General features: G+C 61.7%; 1 protein-coding gene across 1 annotated transcript in view; it reads right to left on the reverse strand.

Moving 5' to 3' along the window:
* Positions 1-11,574: 11,574 nt before the first annotated feature.
* Positions 11,575-18,922, reverse strand: part of CFAP46 (cilia and flagella associated protein 46) — a 92,789-nt gene continuing 85,441 nt past the window's right edge. The window contains exons 55-58 of the mRNA XM_027113030.1: positions 17,572-17,653; positions 16,790-16,926; positions 16,611-16,691; positions 11,575-15,844 (exon numbers count right to left, since the gene is read on the reverse strand). Of these exons, the coding sequence (XP_026968831.1) occupies positions 15,720-15,844; positions 16,611-16,691; positions 16,790-16,926; positions 17,572-17,653 (425 nt within the window). The 3' untranslated portion in view covers positions 11,575-15,719. The remainder of the gene's footprint in view (positions 15,845-16,610; positions 16,692-16,789; positions 16,927-17,571; positions 17,654-18,922) is intronic.

Below are 18,922 nucleotides of genomic sequence, written 5' to 3' on the forward strand. Positions count from 1 at the left end.
CCAAGCCAGAGGGGTGGGGCCGGGTCCCTACTCCCCGCACCGAGGAGCCGACTCTGGGCAGCTGTGGCCCGACAGTTCTCTGGGGCGGGCCGGGAGTGGCGCGCCCGGACGGGGCGACAGGGCGCACTATCCTCCCTGCGACTCTGGCTCGGTGGCTGGAGGAACACCGCAGCTCTGGGTGCCGCGCTGTGGCTCCTCCAGCACCCGGGCTGGGGCCTCCGCAGCCCTTTTGACCGCTGAGGAAACAGACACCCCGAGTCGCTGCCCTGAGTCCCGGGTCTGTCTACGCCGCCGGGCCCTCCCTGGACTGCGGCCGGAATGCTTGGGGTCGCGAGTGGGGCTGCTTCTCCCCTGGCCGCAGAGTGCTCGGCTCTCCAGGGAGCCAGTGGCCCTGGGTGCCGGATGGGGGGCCGGAGTGCGGTTTGGAAGGCCCAGAGAGCATTGGGGGCGCCCGGGGTGCGGGGTGAGGGCGGCCTCTTCTCCATGCTCTCTGGCGGTGGGTGTCTCGGTGCCCTCCCCATGCGTCCTGTCCTGCCCGGCGCGCGGGGGTTCCCAAGCCCCGGACGCAGCCCCCCAACCCCCCAGGACGCCACGGCACGGGACACCCTCCCCCAGTGCCCCAGTCCCTGGTGTGTAGGCTTGATAACTTGCTCAACTTGCCTGCCCGCCATCTCTGCGCGCTCCGAGGCTGCGCCCCTCCGCCTTCTACACGGCTCCCACGCCACGCCCTCCTCCTGCGCTCCCGGGAGCCGCCCCCTGGGTAGGATCAAGGGAAACGCCCCTCCTCCGGGGAAAGTGCCGGGGCCGCCGGCGGGGAAGGAGCGCCTCTCGGCCTCCGCCGCTCGTGCTGGTTGCCGCCGGGGTGGAGAGGTTCGCGAATGCCACCTCCTGGTGCTGAAGGAAAAGTCCTGCCTGGGAAGGCGGCGGGCACTTCGGCGCTCACACTTAGACGCTGTGGGAACACGCAGAGCGCGCGTTTGACAGAGACCTTTACTTAGTCAACGCTGATTTATTGGGCACCTACTAGGTGCCAGGCGTGCTCTGGGAGAGCCACGGGAAGGCAGCGAACTCCACCTCTGCGCCCCGCCCTGCCCCGGGGAGGAGTGGGTAATCAACAATAAACCAAAAAGCTTCCGGAAGGCGCTGCCGGGGGAGCAGGACCGGCGACCGCTGGGAGGGCGGTCAGGGGAGGCGGTCCTCCTGCAGGGCCAGCCAGGCCAACAGGTGTCCAAGCCCAGGGGGGGCCAGAGCCCGGCCGGCAAGGGGGGGAGGGGGGGCGGAGAGGGAGGTGGGTAAGGGCGCTTGCACCTAGAAGGAGCTTGGATTCTATCTCCAACCACACAGATACCCCTGGAGTTGGCAAAAAACCTTGTCAAAGGAAAGAGTCATTTTGCGGGGCTGGTAAGTCATGGAGCTCCCTGCTCGGTGACTGCTCGGTGGCTTCCTGCAAAGGGCAAAGGGCCCTGGCTTTGTCCTCCCATGTGTGAGCAGTTCTCAGCCTCTGGGAGCTTGAGGAGGTGACCACACCTGGGGGCGGATTCAGGGGGCTGCTGACCCAGGGTTGGTAGGTCAAGAGAACCAAGTGCCGCCCGCAGCTCTGGGATGAAGGGGCAGAGGCGCGGTCACCTGGGCCCTGGAGCTGCAGGAACTCCCAGGTTCTGGAGATGCTGAAGGAGCCCTGCTGGCGCAAATCCCACCCGCTCCCAGCAAACGCCCGGGCCACAGGGAAAGACCAGACCCCTGCCCATCCCGCTGGACGCCCTCCACTGGCTGGCCCCAGGAAAGGCGGCTGGCGGACACCCGTCACTGCGCAGGGGCGCGAGTGGAGGCTGCCCTGCTCACTCCCAGCGCCACCAGGGCAGTGACTCTCGCTGTCTGAAGGCAGCGAGAGCACTGAGTGCTGAGGGTGTGCGGGGCCTGGGGTGAGGGGCACGGGTGGCTGGTAGGGGAGACCCAGCTGGTCACCGGGCCCCGCCTCACCCCTCTCCCACCTGCATTAGGGCCCAGTGCCGCGCACCACGCTGCAACTCGGTCTAATCCCCACGTAGTGACCCGTGTGCCTCGGACTGAGGCCCCCTGTGGCCTCGCAACCCTCTGACCCCCACACTGGTCCGTTTGCTGCCGCCCTGCCTTCCACCGGCCCCCGGACCACTGTCCCCCGTCTTCCTGTGGCTCACTTCCTGCTCCCTCGGCTCTGGGCTGGACCCTCACCCCCAGCCTCCGCTGCACGGCAGCACCTTCCAGAGAGGCAGCACCTGGGTGCAGGGCCCCCGTGCTCCGGCCACCTGGAGGGCTGAGGAAGTGCTGCCGAGCCAGGGAGCGAACGTGCCCCCAGGCCCGGGCTTCGGAGGGTTTCCCGGAGCCCGTGCTGCCCCAGGGAGATGGCGCCGCTGAGAGGCTCCAGACACCCTGAGCCGAAGGGCACCATGGGCACGTGCGCCCCAGAGGGACGCCCGTGGGAAGATCCCGGCGAGACCCTGGGAGGCGGGGACTGTTGGTGGTGGGAGGGGCCTGGGAGCTGGCAGGCCGGGGGGCCCCAGCTGCCCCGCTCCCCCATCTCTGGGGGCCTCCTATCCCTCCCCCATCCTCTGTGATGCTCTGGCTTCACTGGACTTGAAGCTCCTCCCCCAGCCTGGGCCGGGTGGGCGTCTCCCACCTTGCAGAGCCCCTCCCCACACCCCCAGCTCCTTCACTTCTTTAAAGGTTATGTATTTTGATAAATGTAATAGCCCTAGAGGAGTGTACGGAGCTATACTACGCGTTCTTGTCACAAACCCGAGTCTCTTTTACCATTTAGCTGTGCTGGCCTCACCTTTCTCCTCCTGAAGGAAGAGCCCGTCCGCCAGGTTGGGATCTGACACGGAGGCTGGGCGTCCACCAACACGCTGGTGTCCCAGGACCTGTGGCTGTGCAAGCCTCCGGTACTGGGCGACTCGGCCTCACGACTCTCTTTGGGGCACGTGGCCACAGGCCTCTCGTGGCTGCTGGGAGGTACCCACATGTGAACGAACCCCTCTGTTGATTTAGGTCCAATTATTTTCATTCTCTTCTCAGGCAGCTTCTTAAGAGGGTGGCACACTCCACCCTCCCTGGCCAGTGCTTCTGGGCTCAGCGGGGCTGCCCTGTCTGATGGGCAGCCTCGGGGTTCAGGCGCCTGGCCTCTGCACTGGGGGCGGCACTGGCCATACTCCCACGGCTGCCGGAGTCCGCGTGCCTGGTCCTCCTCCCTCCTCCTTCTTCTCCTTCCAGGGTCCCTCCCCCAGGTCTGCTACCCTCCACTCATCTCGCATTCGCCACGTGAATGTCCAACAGGCATCAAGGCTGTGCTGCCTCTTCCCTTCCAGGTGTCCTGCAGGGTCCTTGGTGCAGGACAGGCTCCAGCCCACCAGGGGCCCAGGCTGCTAAGAGCTTGAGTGAAGGAATGGCTGGATGAATAACTCCCTGGCAGAGAGGATTTGGGGCTGAGGAGGGAAACGTCCGTGTGGGTCTGGTCCAGGCCAAAGGGGCGGGCGGACCCGCCCCCCAGTCCCCCCTCGCCCCGCCCCCAGGCCCGCCTGGCCCCAGCTCTCGGGCACCTTTCCTGGGTCGCCGTTTTGCTCTGCTTTCCTGCTTCTCGGTGGCGCCTGGCTCTGGGTTGGAGAGTGTGGCCACCTTCCCCTCAGCCACACCCAAGCTGGGCCTGGCGAGGGCTCTGGCCCCCTCTCCACACCCGGGAGCGGGGCCACCACTCCCTCCGGCTGCGGAGGGCCGGGCTGGGGCGTGCGCCCCCAGATGTTCTCACCCGAGCTGGAAAGCTTTCCCCAGCCCATGGCTGTGGAAACGGGAGCCAGGCGAGGGGCCCCGGGAGGAGGTGGCCTCTGCCCTGACGGCAGGTGGCAGGCACCTGGCGCCTCGGAAGCACTCTTCTGGGGTCCCAAGACTCTTGTCTCCCTCAGGAAAGGACAAAAAGCGGCAGCTGTGAATCCGCCCCCGAGCTCAGCGCTGGGGCCTCACGGCACCAGATGCGCTGTCGTGGGTAATGAGCTCTCTCCCGAGGCTGCTCTCCCGGGGGTCTGACCGCGTGCCAAACACGCTAATTGGACGCCAAGTACACGATCTGTTTTAGGGCGTCTGCTCCAGCACCTTTGCTGTGCTCCCAGGATGGGCTCGGACAGCACTGGCCAAGGAGACGCTTCTGGAAGGGCTCCTGGCTACACTCCAGGCCGCTCCGGCCCCAGGGTGGGGCTTCCTGGTGGGTGAGGGATCCAGCTGTGCCGTGGCCAGTGCCCTCCCATCACCCCCCCACCCCGCCGTGCGGGGCCTGGGCTTGGGCCTCAACGTCTTTGTCCTCGTACCCCCAGGTCTTTATTAAGTGCCTTTCATGGCGGAGAGGGGCAGACGGCAGGCAGATTAATAACCGAGCCTGACAGACGCAGGGCAGCATTGCTGACACGGCGACCCCTGCACTGCTGCTGAGGGCGCTTGCGGCTACCTGGGGGAGGGGCAGCTTCCCTGGAGACCCGCCCAGGAAGTGGGGTTCAATCTTCAGGGGAGGAGCTGCCTATGATGGGAACCAATTTGCACTTTTAAAGGGCCACTGGGTGGCGGATGGAGGGCTGGACCCGGCGGGGTTTCAGGTAAGAGTGATGGGGTCCCCTCCCCGTTCCCGGGGAGGGGCTGGCACACAGGGGGCCTTGGTCTAAGGAAAGCCTTACAGCCGGTGCACAGGTCAGGGCTACTGTTTGCCCTGACTGGGCAGCCTGTCCTGTAGGCTCCTGTACACGAGGAACAGCCAGGCTGTGAATAACGCCCCTGACTTTGAGGCAAAGAACACCCCTGGCAACACACGAGGGGCTCCGGCTCCCAGCCCGGGCAGTGCATCCGGCAGGGCTGGGGAGGGGAGTGAACTGGGCCCGGGAGCTGGTCCGGCACATGACCCCCAAAGGCTCAGAGGCTGTGTGCGGCTGCCCAGCCACTAAACCCCTCTGCCACGGGGGTAGGGGGTACGGGCACCCCCAGGCGCTGGTGGCCTGTGGCATCAGTATGTGGCTTGGTCTGCAGGGGCCCAGTGAGCTGCCTCTTCCTACAAAGGGCCCAGGAGAGGTTGTTCAGCTAAGGAAGTTAATCCATCCTGCCTGGCCCAGGGGACTGGCTCTGCTTCTCCTGGGAAGACCCCAGTCTCTCTCCTGATGACCAGCTGATGACCAGCTTGGCCATGCGATCGCTGTGGCCGGGGAAAGGTGGGCAGGACAGACGCCAGCCCAAGTGGAATCTTAGGATCCCTCGTGTCCACCAGTTTCCTCGCTCTTTGTCTCAGCATGAGAATGGCGTGTCCCAGACCTGCCCCAGGTGGGAAGAGCGAGATCTGGTGGTGCGGGTGTTTCTTACACAGCGTTACTGAGCAGAAGCTGGCTAATATATGAGCAGAGGGTAACAAGGGGCTCTTTCCAGACCCCCAAGTGAGGAGGACAATTTATGCTTTGAAGTCTCTAGTTGGGACAAGCGTTTATTTGGGTGACACTGGAGGGACCCTCGTGGTTTCCTCACTGTCACTTTACCTGGTTTATGGGGCAGACAAGGAGTGTGTCCCAGTGCCCGTCTCCAGGTCGTGCATGGAGACTTGAGGGGCAGAGACTGAATGCAAGCCCCTGCCCTCCAGTGACAGGGACAAGCTGGCGGGAAAGGCCTCTGGGCACTTACTCAGGGTCCTGGGACAAGGAGGGGCCTAGGGACTCCCAGAGGCTCCCTGAGGAAGGGACGGAGAGCTGAGCCTCCGGGAGGGTAGGAATTGAGGCTGGTTTCTCCTGCTCTCAAGGGAAGACTTACAAACCCAGGAGAGAGGCCCGCACGGGCAGGCCGGACCCCAGCCACCACACGGCTGTCCTCACAGGTCTCTGGGAGCCCACGTGGCGGCCTCACCTGACACCCTGGGATTTCCACCCCTGGAAAGACCCCAGGAAGCCCCCAAGGGAGCAGTAGGCAGGGGCTGGAAACATCCAGCTGCCTAAAGAGACGGAGGCCAGGGCAGAAGGCAGATGTCACCGAAGGGGACTTGGGCCAGACCACGGAGGCCAAGCCCTGCATCCCTGCCCGGCCCAAAGGCAGAAGGCAGGCAGCTGCTGGGTCCCCGACTCAGTCTGTGTGCGGTGTCCCTGCGGCTCCCCCTAGAGGCACAAATGTGAGGATGGATATTCCCCAAGGCCCCGTCCCTCCCCAAGGCCCCGCCCCAGAGGGTCGCCAAGATTTCCCCTGCAGCCCCTGCCCTGCCACCCGAGGGCCAAGGGAGAGCCTCCACCCAGCCTGGGCCTGGACATTCAGGGGCCTCTGGGCACACGGGGTGGGGGGTCTTGGGCACATAGAGGGGAGTCCCGGGCACACAGGGGTGCAGACGGGGACTCCATGTGCTTTGTGGGCTCCAGCCATGGTGCAGACCGACTGACTGCAGAGTTTGGACTGTGGTTCCACCAGCGGGAGCCCTTGCTGGCCCCAGGCCAGGGCCGCATTCTTGACATCTCTGGAGAGATGACCGCTGTCAGAGATTTGGGTGGAGAGAAATTGCATTTTCAAACAAAACTTTTTTTCTGGTTATGGTGACAGACACCAGGTGTGAAACATCGAACACAATGAAGAAAGTAACTGTCTGCCGCGTCTCAGCCCTCAGCCCCAGGTGGCGGTGTGGCCAGCGTCCTTTCCACCTCTGTCCACTCACCCTCCTTCACTCGTTCATACGACTGCTGAGTGAGCACCTGCCGGGGGGATGACACTGCCCCAGGCCCCGGGGACAGCGACCCCCAAGGACAGAACACACAAAAGACCCCGCATGTGGGAGGTCTCACTCTCTATAAGATCCGCCCCCCACAGAACTAACACACACGCTCACACACACACACTCCTGTCTGTGTGCCTTTTCCCACGGGGCCTGTGTCACGGCATCTTCATAGAACCGCTGTTCAGGGCCCGGAATTGCTCAGTCCTGCAGACCAGGTTTGTGGGTGTCCCGTAACGGGTGTCATCTTTAGCAGTTATACTGGGAAGACCACGGGGTACACATGCAAAACCTCTGATATCCTTGTTAGGACAAATTGCTGCAGGCAGACCGGACCTGAAGGTTTCTGTGTTAATCCTGCTGGTGTGTGGCGCTGCGGCAGGTGTCTTCGGCCTTCGTGATCTCACTTTGTCTTGCTTTCCTTCTCGCCTGCGGCTCCCCCGTTTCTCATCCTTTGTCACCCGGTCTGCTTTTTAGTCTCCTTTGGCTGGGGCACAACGTGGGGACCCAGGAGCTCCCCCGGGAGTCCTGGGCCGTCCAGGCGAGGAAGGTAGGGCTGTCCCTGCCGGACAAACACAGTTTGTGGCTGATGTACAGACACCTGTGAGCAGAAACCGTGGGCCAGACAGTAAAACCTCTGTCATCTCGAGACAAAGCTACAGTTGACAACAGTGGAAGCTACAAGCTGTTCTGAAGACAAACCTGGCACCAAAATCCTTAAAAATGACAGAAATGCACAAAGAAGCAAAAAGAGACGCAGTTGTGGTCATGAACTTTAACTCACCTTCCCCATCCATGAAGGCCCAAGTCAGCTGCGGGACGGGAAGGATAAACGATGAATGCTGGGGTCTAATAAATGTGTCCAGCTCTCCGTCCTGAACGCGGAGGCATGACAGAGTTACGTGAGTTGACCATACATTTTTCACAAAGAAGATATCAATAGTTTCACCAAAATAAACAGACTGCTTGTGTCCTGGGAGCACAGTAACCCGGGGTGCGGCCGTGTATGAAGTGCGAGACGCCCACGAAGACATGCAAAGTGGGGGGACCCCGCTATGACAGCACTTCTAATATACTAACACTTTGGGAAAATCTGCGTGTCATTTCATCATTAAATATATGGACACTTACCCAAAGAAAAGTCCTGGAAGTACCCGTGGCACTAAACCCTGCCCTGGGGAGGAGCCTGGGGAGGAGGGGCGGGGCTTGGAGTGGAAGGGGCGGGCAGATCTTGCCTTCCTTCCTATAGCCTCTGCTAAGCTCTTCGGTTTTTTCTATGAGCAGGGATTACTTTTATTTTTTTTTATTTTTTTGCGGTACGCGGGCCTCTCACTTTTGCGGCCTCTCCCGTTGCGGAGCACAGGCTCCGGACACGCAGGCCCAGCGGCCTTGGCTCACGGGCCAGCCGCTCCGCGGCATGTGGGATCTTCCCGGACCGGGGCACGAACCCGTGTCCCCTGCATCGGCAGGCGGACCCCCAACCACTGCGCCACCAGGGAAGCCCAGGGATTACTTTTATTAATAAGAACAACAAAGGCCCACATTCCTGGGAACTGAGTGGCGTTGGTCATGACTGATGAGGCCGGGCTGGGGTCCGGGAAGACCTGCGTTTGTTTGAGCTCGAGGACCATTTTCTCCGGCCGAAGTGAGTTCGGAACAGCCTGCCCTGTTGGTTGTGGGTCTGTCGGCAAAACCAGCAACGCAGCAGGAGGACGGCCGAGCCCGCGGGGCCGGGCGGCAGCGGGGTCAACGGGCCGAGGGTTGTGGCCGGTCAGGCACTGCCCGAAGCAGGCCATGGGGCGAGGTGGTCCTGGCCACGGGGTGGCCGTGACGCCCCCGTCCCCTGAGCACGTCCCCCCTGACTGGTTCCTAAGTGCACCACGAGCTTGCTGGGCCGCAGCCTCGGGCTTATCCGCGAGCCGACCTCGCCCGCTCGTGGCCCTGGCTTTCACGAGCCTCCACCGCGGACTGCACCCCGCGGGACCTTCACCGCGAGGCCATCCCTGTGCCTGCGTGGGAGCTGTCGTGAGTGCGAGGACTTTGGGGCTGGTCCCAGCAGCAGCGCGGCCTCCTCGGGGCCGCCCTGCACTGGGAGAGGCCTGTGCCCGCGAGGACCCCACCAGCCAGCGGCCGACCTCCTTGCCGGGAGTGCACCGATGTGCGCGTGCCTGCGAGCTGCCTCACCCCGGACTGCTAGAGGGGCCGGCTGCAGGCGGAGCCCGGTGGGGCGACGGACACGCAGTGGTGGTCAGCGAGGGCAGGAGGACTGCGCGGGGGTGGAGGGGGGCTGGAGGGCAGGGCAGGGGCCACACAGGAGGCGGACGGCCCCCGTCAGGATGCGAGCCCTCCCGGCCCTGCCTGGAACAAGCTCCCATCAGGACCAGGCGGCTCTCCTCCGACTGATCTGAGCTCTGCGTCTGGGCAAAATCGTTTGTTTTTGTCTTAATTTCTCATCAAACCGGTTCCAGAGCCAGCAGATCAGGTGCTGATTCTGTAGCTTTGTAATACTGGCGCTGCAGCTGGGCAGATGGAATCAGCCAGGATGCCTGGGTGGTCAGGATGCGTGGATGCTTGGGGCCGTGAGAGCTCTGATGCTTGGACGTTGGCCCCAGGACAGCAGAGGCTGCAGGTAAATCTTCTTTCCACTTTCTACTCAAATGCTAAGATTTAGGCTCTAAGGGTGATGTCTCTGCTCAGTTTTCAGGGAAATCCAAAATCATCTCTTGTGAGCAGTGGATCGGAGGAAAGGGCTCGGGGGGCAACAGGCAGCCCGGGGTGAGAGCCTTGTGGACGGCGGCCTGGGCCAGGATTCCGGCTCCTCAGCGGATGGCTGCACCTGTGGCCACAACTGGCTCTCTGTCCACACTTGTCCTGGCTCTTGAAACCTGTCCCCATCACCTGTCACTGCCCTGTCGTTCCTCAGGGGTCAGGTGTGACGGGTTACATCACAACCAGAGGAGGCTGTCCGTGTCAGTGACGTCCACGCAGACAGTGTCATGACACGGTCCCCAGAGGCAGTGGCAGAGGCCAAACACTGTCCTTCTCGCTCGGCTTTCCCTACCTCCGCGCCGCATCTCCCCGCCTGCCTGGGGCCCTGTCCTCACTGTCCCAGCCCCCGTATCCAGTATTCCCAGCCTCCCCCCGCAGCCTCTCCTCAGAGCCTGGGCCCGTCCAGGCACAGCTGCCCCTCCTGCAGAGGCCAGAGTCTCCCCCTTGGGGAGGGCCTGCACAGGCCCAGCAGACCCCTGATCTCGGGGCACCGGGGCAGAGGGGGCCTCTACCTCATTATCCCGTTGCCATCTCTCACCTCGTGTCACAAAGAATTAAAATCTATAATAAGAAAATTTAAGAGCTCCCATCAGCTCCTTCCCGGCCATTAGCCAACCGCACGGGGGTATTAATCTCCTCATCTCCCTTTGGTCTCAATGAATTGTGATAAAAATGTCAAACAATTAGATTATATTGGCCGAGAGAGCCGTGTGATTGATTGGCAAGGCAGGGCGCATCCCTTGAATCACCCTGACCAAGGGGCGGGCTGCACGCTGCAGTACATCCCCCGGGACCCCCTCCGAGTCTGCGTGGGCACCCGGTCCATCTGAGGTCAGCGTTGGTGCAGTGAGCAGGGCTGTCCCCAGGGACACCTGCTGCTGGGCGTGGGGGCCTTGGGGACCAGAGTGATGCTGGGGGGAGGGGAGGGGCAGGCAGCACCCGCACAGGACAGACCCCTGGAGGCGGGGGTCACAGGCCCCTCCCAGAGTCTGCCCCACGGAAGCGCTCTACACAGAAGGGCTGGCCCGTGGAGAAGCCCCGGGGTCTGCAGTCAGACCCGAGCTGGGAGGGAGCTTGCAGGCGTCACTTCCCAGGAACCACGCCGCCGCCTTCTTTTTAAGGGTGGAGACGTATTGAAAATTGATTTCTCTGCTGGAAACGGGATAATTAAACTGGTTGTTTCTATCTCCATCATCGTCATAATAAAATGAGAGGACAGTGGGCTGTGCACGGCATGAAGTAATACTGTATGTCTTAATGCAAGGGAACATTAATTGAATACAGATGGCCTTTCTTGAAGCGGCTGGGTTATATTTCAGAGATATGGGATAATGATGCCAGTTAATCATTTTTACAAGATATAAAATTACTGGCTCCTCCAGGACGATCATTAAGGAAAACAATTGTTCACAGTAATTGAAAATAGAGTTTTAATTATTTAATATAGAAATTAAACTATTAGAGACCAGCGTTGGATGAGGGAACTTAATAGAAATTTATATACAAGCGCCTATGAACATTTTAGCTTTATTAACCTGCCAATTTCTTAATCCAGATCAACCTGGAAGGGCTGCTTTAGCTGTGATTGTGAATTAACCGCTGGCAGAGGAGGGTGGGCCCGGGCTCCCCAGGCCCCAGGTGGATGGGGGAGCTGGCCGGAACCACAGGAAGCACAGGCTCCTGGGAAGCGTGGTGAGGGGCAGCCGTGCCCTCAGATGGGAATCCCGGGGTGGGGGGGGGCGGTCCAGGAGCTCAGAGAGCCCGTGCCTGGAGGTGTGAGCCTGGGGCCATGGCATACCAAGGCCAGGGTCTCCCACGCGGCGAAAGCGGTGGCCACGTCATGGAAGGTGGACCTTGGTCTGTGCTTGGTGATGCTGTTCCTCGGGATTCGATGAGGATGGAGGTGCAGACCCGGCCGGGAGCTGGGACCACCCACGAGGCAGGTCCTACAAGCATGAGCCCCCCACAGCCCGGCTGGCCCAGCTCCAGAGCCCACCGTCCCCGGGCCCCCAGCCCAGTCTGCTAATGCCCCCACTCACCCTCCGGTCCCCCCGCTTCCCCTCCAAGCCCGAAGGACCCTTGTCCCTGTGCATCAGATCTGTCGTGTTTGCAAGCAGCCTGTGTGAGGGTAGGAATGCTTTGAACGAGGTTTCTGATTAATATCTTGAAATGGGAAGTCCTTTACCATGTTGTGTGAAACCACCCAGGAGCTCACTGCGCAAAACAGAGAAAAATCCAGAAACCATCAGAACATGGGCTTCTGCCTTTGTGTGGCTCTGAGGGCTTTTCTCCCTTTAATCTCCCCCCAATTTCCTACAATATAACATATTGTGAAAAGAAACTCCATATTTTAAAAATATGAAAATCACTATTTCCAAGACATAAATTCGGAAAACAAACTGAACTTTTAAGCAGGTGACTGACGAGCAGGAACCGACCGGTCCGATTCGCCGGCTGCCGCGGGTGAGGGACCGACGCTGCCGCCGGGGACCCGGTGGGGGGGGCGGGGGCGGGGCCTGGACGCAGGCAGAGCGGCTGCGAGGACGATGCTGGGCCCCGCTCCTCCCCATCCGGCCCGCCCTGGGTGCTGCACTTTCCGGGGGAGGGGCTGGGGCTCCTGGGCGACCAGCTCAAGGCCGTGGAGCCCATCCGGATTCTGGAGCTCAGCTTGGACCAGAGCCGACTGCCGATGGGGAAGTCGGAGGCTGGGCGAGGGCAGTGGCGGGATCTCCCGGGGCCCCCGGCCCCCCGTGCCCCGTGCCAGGGCGCCCCGTCATCCACCTGCGTCCTTTCTGGAACGTTTAGAACTTGCAGATCTGGTCGTCCTTTCTCAAAGGGCTGAAGGGCTGTCCACCATTCAAATTACATTCTGTCTCCTATTATTACCAATAAATTCCAAGCGATCTTTCTTCTCCTTATAGTTTTTAGGGTTACGCAGTTCTTTCATGCTTGGATATATTACGGAATGCCACTTCTGTTATAGGAGCTAATTGATGCTGTGATTTGTTTTGTCGCTGGGACATAATTCAGAAAGTTATTGTAGCGGCTTTGGTACACGGAACGGCACTCACCGTTGAACATTTCTCACAGGAGCAGATGCAGCACCAGGTGAAAAATGTGACACTGCACAGATGAAATATTCCCAGAAGCTTTTATTCTTGTTGTTTGGGTGGCTGCCAACATCCTTCTAGAAGAAAGCTCGTATTTCCAACGCTGCTTGATTTGAATTTATTCCCTGGTCATTAGTTAGTGCTTTAAAAAAAAAAAAAAAAACTGGAACAAGCATGTGTATATATTTGAAAAAAGGAAAAAAATCAAACACAAAGGAGGGGAATCACCACCTCCCAATCTAATCAAAGATGAGCTTTAAAAAAAATTTTATGGTGAATTAATTATAGATTCACAGGAAGTTGCAGAAATAGCAAAGGCAGTGCAGCGCGTCCTACACAGCACACACTCCGCTGGGGAGTTGCCCCAGATAGCGGCAAACCAGGAGCCCAGGTTGGTGCTGCAGTCCGGGCTGTGGACCCGGTTCTGTTTCCACCACTTCAACAGGCATTTGTGTGTGTGTGTGTGTGTGTGTGTGTGTGTGTCTGTCTCTGTGTGTCAGTGTGTGGGAGGGGCTCTGTGAAATGTTATCCCATGTATAGATTTGTGTCACTGTCACAACCGAGGCACAGAACCTGGCTTTGCCCCAAGGCTCCAGTGGGCCTGTTCTCCATCTCAGGTGTTCTGTCCTTTGAGGATGTTGTATAAACGATACCACAGGGCGTGATCTCATTGATGTTGGCTCCTCCACTCAGCACGACGCCCTTGAGGTCCATCCAGCCCTTCGTGGGCATTCTAGCAAGTAAATGTGCTGTTTGCTTAACTGTTAGAAGTGAAGGCATTTGGGTTGTTTCTAGTTTTTGCTCTAAGGGGATGGAGCTGCTATAAACATTCATGCACGTGTTTGTGTGAACCTAAGTTCCCATTTCTCTGGGATAGATGCAGAGGCTGGGCCATATGCTAACTGCACCCACAGTTTATGAGAACCTGCCCAACTCTTTTCCGGAGAGTCTGCACCATTTTAGATTCCCAGGAGTGACGTATTGGGAGACCCAGTTTCTTTGCATCTTCCCCAGCATTTGGTGTTTGTCGCTATCTTTCATTTTAGCTGTTTTAGTAGATATGGTAATGATATTTTATCTCGGTCTTAATTTGGGCCTTTTTTTTTTTTTTTACTATTTGGGCTGTTGTGTGTCTCGGCCCAGGAATCTCAGCACTGCTCACTCTGCACCTAAGAGCAGGGAGGCCACGCCGCAGGGATGCAGTCTCGCCAGCTGGTGTCCAGGGCACGAGGTCAGGACGGAGCTCCGTGCCTGCTCACGTACCAGGGGAACCTTCCCCTGCTGTGCCACCTCCCACGTGCTCAGCTCCTGGGCCTCCCAGCCCAGACGGGACAGTGACCAGGGTCAGTCAGCCTGGGACTCGGCATCCTCTGGCCACTGGGTGGCTTCTTCCATCTGCCACGTGGCCCCAGAGGTAGGCGAGGCAGGCAGCAGACTTGAGGCCTGGTTGGGGACATGACTTCTGTGTGGACACTGCACCTGTGCTCGGAGCCTGGCAGGACGGGCCCGGGAGCCCCAGGAACACCTGGGCGCCCTGGAGACGGCACCCGAGCAGCCCCGGGGCCAGCGGCCCAGACCGTGCACTCTGCGGCCTGGCCTCAGCGGATCTGGGGGGCTGCCTGCCAGGACCCATGCCAGAAGGGGCTCTGACCCTCCCCGGCCCCAGCCTGTGCGCCCTCTAATGGGCTGGCTCCACCCCAGAGAGGCCAGGAGTGGGCTCACCCTCGACCCTCAGCCACAGACCTGGGGGCTCTCGGGACGCAGGGTCCTGGCCAGTCTGCTGCCCACACGTGGGCCAGGCTGGCCTGGGCACGGTGTGAGGAGCTCTCCCGGTGACTGTGGCATCTGTCCTCCTATGGCCACCTTCAGCTCCAGCTGAGTGTCCACCTCTGGGGACAGTGGCCTCTCCCAGGGCTCACTTTGCCCAGAGCGGTGCCCACAGGTGGTGGCTGGACGTCCAGCTCTGGAGGAGCCTCTGCTGCACGTCCCGTAGTAGTGGGGGCTCTGAGATCAGGGATGGGGCCCCTCCCCACTCCCGTCTCTGGAAGCTGCAGTCACCCTGCAGCCCGTGACGCCCTCAGCCTCCTGGGCTCAGCCTCCGAGGCGCGCCCGCTCATCCCTTCGCTCTGCAAGCACCTGCTGGCCCCGCCACGGCCTGGCGCTGGACAGTGCCCCTCTCCAGGGATTCCCAGCCCGGTGGTTGGAGGTGACCACAGACTGTGACGCACCAGGAGTGGTCAGCGAGGAACAGGACAAACAGGGCGTCGCAGGCCCGCCCCCGCCTCCCCAAGGATTCCTGGCATGTTCCCACGGCCATTTCTGGTCCCGTGATTCAGGGGAAATGAGGTCCTGGACCCAGTCTGCCCACTGGCTCTTCCCGCCTGCCCCCTGCCCGGGACGCCAGGGCTGGCAAGGGTAGTGCCGGCCACTCCACTGAGAGGCATTTGCAGCGGACGTCCCACCCCCTCACATCTCCTTGGCAAAGCCCCGTGGAACTGAGTGGGCGAGGTCCCGGGCTGGGACCCTGGGAGCCCTGAGGATACGGTCGCCTCTGCCCGGGACGTGAGTCCCCACCCCGTGGAAAGCTCTGGGCAGGGAGGGGAGGCCTGGGGGCTCATTTCACACAGCCACTTCCTCTCTTTGAGTTTTGAGGTGCTGGGCAGTGCTGGCGTGTGCATTGGCCGGGGGTGCAGAACCAGAGCTGGTCCCTGCTTCCAGGGGCACAGAAACACAGCTCGGAGGTGACGCAGCTGTTTACTAAAGCACTTCAACAGACTCTGCCTCCCAGCGATTCTGGTCTAGCAGCCGGGGCACAAGGGACCCGGGGGCCCAGGCCGCTGTGGGGTGGGCCTGGACGCATTCCTCCCCCAACCCGTGCTGCCGAGCCCCCCAAGATGCTCCCCTCCCGCCGACAGGGCCCTGGCTTCACCGTGGAGGGAGAAGCAGGTTGCTGCCCTGTGCAGAACGGGGGCCGGGCGGGGTGGGGGTGGGCTCTGGCAGCACAGCCTGGGAGGAGGTCACGGGCGGAGGGGCCGGGGACACCAGGGAGGGGGATGGCGGATGGTGGGGACGGGCTGTGGGGAGGCGCGGCCCCATCACACGATGGCCTGGTGCGGCAGCCCGTAGAGGACCAGGTTGAGGGTGACGGGGAGCCGCTCCGAGCCCTGCGGCTGCGGCCGGAAGAGCACCAGCCTGTCCTCCCAGGTCTGCAGAGCCTCATCTGTGGGGAGAGCAGGCGGGCTTGTGAAACACGGGGCTCACGGGGACAGGACGCCTGCGGCCCAACCAAGGCTCACGGCGCATGCGGGGAGCACAGCAGAGGTGAGGGTGCTGCTGGCCCTGCCGCTGGTCGCAGCCCGGACGGGGACGCCGGGCGCGGAGGCAGCAGCCAGAGGCCAGCGCTCGCCCACCCCTCACACCTTCACTCGCTCATCTGCACGCTCGCTCCACGAGCTTTTGTTGTTCGGCAACTACCTCCCGGGCACCCGTGGACCATGTGAGTTTTGAATTTGAAGCCCCTTTCGCCTTGTATATTTGAAAATTTCATGATTTAAATGACCCTGGGATAAACCTTTCTTAGTTACGGTAGATTCTCCAATCAACGTATTGCTAAAGCTCAGACTCCCTCGCGCTCCATTTAAGGTTTTTACACCAGAATCCGCGTGTAAGGCCGCTGCCACACATGGACTTCAGGGCTCCATTTGCCTTGAAGGAGGAGTGGGCTCCCCGCCTCCCAGAGAACACACCAGGGCTTTTGGATTTGTGGGACTTGAGCTGTTTTGAAGATGAAGACGTGCCAGTGACCCATGTGTGTTTCCGTAAAGACATTCGAAGCCAGATCCCACTGTAGGCAGTGGCCTGTAGGAGGCTGAAGGTCTCTGTCAGGCAGGCTGACCTTCGGAGGCTGTGCAGAAACGGGAGAAGTGGGGGACCCCTGACCCTGCAGCCCGAGGGACGAGCAAGGAGGGAGGGCCGTTTCTAATCACCGTGGTGGACAGTTTCACCGGTTCCCCTCTTCTGAAGGAGGCGGGTCGTTCTCCCGATCGGCTTGCCAGCTGTCAACAGATCTGGAGAAGAAGCAGCCCTTCAGAGGGACCGTTAACAGCCCACAGGCTTCCGGGAGCCCCGCGGGGCTGCAGGACGGGCGGCTGCCGGCACGACTCACTTTCCCACAGGATGCTGGCCCGCGTCGCGTTGTCCCGCAGGACCGTCGGCCACTGGTTCGCCACAATGCTCCTGACCCCCACCAGACTCAGGAGGACGGCCGTCTCGACGGGCCCCTCCAAGGACAGTCGGGGTGCGCTGCAGGGGACCGAGCTCCTGGGGGCCGGGCCAGCACCAAAGGGCCCGGTCCGAGCCCTCCTCCACCCACAGCCCGAAGAGCGCCAAGTGTTGGACCGGGTATTTGGACTGACAGCTCTTAGGGTTCTCGAAAGAACCGAGAATTCCTCCCCCGCCCCCGCCCCCGCCCCCCACACAATTAAATACCATTTAACAAGAAAAGGCATTTCCGAGCCCTGCCAAGTCCCCCTGGGCGCTCCCAGTCATGCGGTGCGGGGCCAGGAGGGGAACCCCGCCAGAGGGTGTCCTCTGCTCTGCCCGCCTGCAGCCCACAGAGGCCCTGGGTGGGGGGATGACAGGTGACACGGGGAGCCCTGAAGCCAGGGTGTCCTCCCAGTTGCCAGCCATCTGCTTCCTGGCCCAAACCCAGCTGCCTGAGGTTCCAGGCAGGCCTGTGGTCTGTGCCGGCGCCGTCCATCCATCCCCCCGCCCTGGGACTCTGCCAGGCAGGGTCTGGGGGCCGGATGACGGCATCCCAGCTGCCCAGGGGGTGCAAGGACAGTGCCCCAGGCGGACAGCCGTGGCTCATATGCCCCCCCAGGTCCCTCATCAGCTGCCGGAGGCCAGGCTGCAGGCTTAAGCCCGAGCGGAGGGGACCCCGGGCACCTCTTGTTCTGCGAGGACTCCACGTGGCGCCGCGTGCTCTCGCAGGACCGCGCCAGGTCCAGCAGCACCACCATCTGGCACTCTGTGGTCACAGGAGGGGCGGCTCAGTGGCAGGGCACCCAGGGTGAGGGCGCCGTGCAGGCGGGGGTGTCACCCAGGGCGAGGAGGATAGCGGGAACTCGGCCTGACCCGACCGAGGCTCCGACACCACTCATCCCCGTCCTGGGTCGCGTGGGCTGCACGGGCAAGCCGGCCGTTATTTGCCTTGGCCGACCCACACCCTTCACGTCCTCCTTGGGTGACCGGGCTGGGCGAGGGAGGGAAGCCCACCCTGGGGCCTGCCACAGCTCTCCCTGCCTCGCAGAGGGGTCTTGGCTCCCAGAGGCCACCCATGAGGCACTCCGGCTTGCCAGGGGCTAGGCGTCGGTGGCCCTGGCCCCGTGTGCCCACTGAAACGGGGCCAGTGTCCAAAACGCAGCTCTTGGATGTGGGTGTGCGGAAAGCCCCACCGATGCTGAGGCCAAGCGTCAGGGGCCGTCCCCAGAGGGGGCAGAGCCTCCAGCTGTGTGAGGACAGGCCTGGCTGGGAACGGCGGGGGCACCCAGCGATGCTGTCACCCCTACAGGCGCCTGGGAGCCTATGATTTCTTCAGTGTCACTCACCGCTCGTCTGAGAAGGTCTAGAATTCAAGTTTCAGAGAAGCCTGTTTCTACCTTCTCCTGGGGTAAGAACGTGCGGACCCCACCCATATCGGCAGGGCCTAGGGAGGAGATGGGGTGACGGGCTGGGTTCAGGTATCCCGACCACGGACAGTGTCCACCTGTGCCACACACCCCAAGGGTAGGGGCCTCTCTGAGGGGGTCCCTGAAAAGGCCCCCACTCAACCGTGCACAGTGGCCAGCTACCCAGCAATCCCCTCAGGAGAAGGTCACCTGAGGGCAGGCCAGACGACACTCACGGGCACCCTGGGGGTGGGCTGGGTGACGCAGGGGCCAGTGGACAGCGGGAGGGAAAACGGGGCCAGAGTGCCTGCATCTCAAGTAGAACAACTGGTGGGAAGGGGCTGCGACCAGCACTTTCCAGAAACGCCCACCCAGCCTTCCTGCGCTCTGCAGGCCCAGCCCTAGAGGGGTGACCCCTCCAACGCCTGACCCTGGCCAGGCCTCTCAGAGGAACGGAGGAGGGGCCCCCAACCCAGGCCCCGCTGTGCCTTCCTAAAGCGCCCCCCCAGCCCTCCATCAGAGCACAGGGGAGACACCTGATAAGACACAGGGGCGCCCTGCTCTGTCCCCGTGTGGATTCGACTTGTGCCGGCGGGTCTGGCAGAGAGGCGGGCTTTTGGGGGGTCTCA

The sequence above is a fragment of the Aethalodelphis obliquidens genome, unplaced genomic scaffold (genome assembly GCF_003676395.1).
Source record: "Aethalodelphis obliquidens isolate GAN/ISIS:26980383/991018 unplaced genomic scaffold, ASM367639v1 scaffold11, whole genome shotgun sequence".
In the NCBI taxonomy this organism is placed as follows: domain Eukaryota; kingdom Metazoa; phylum Chordata; class Mammalia; order Artiodactyla; family Delphinidae; genus Aethalodelphis; species Aethalodelphis obliquidens.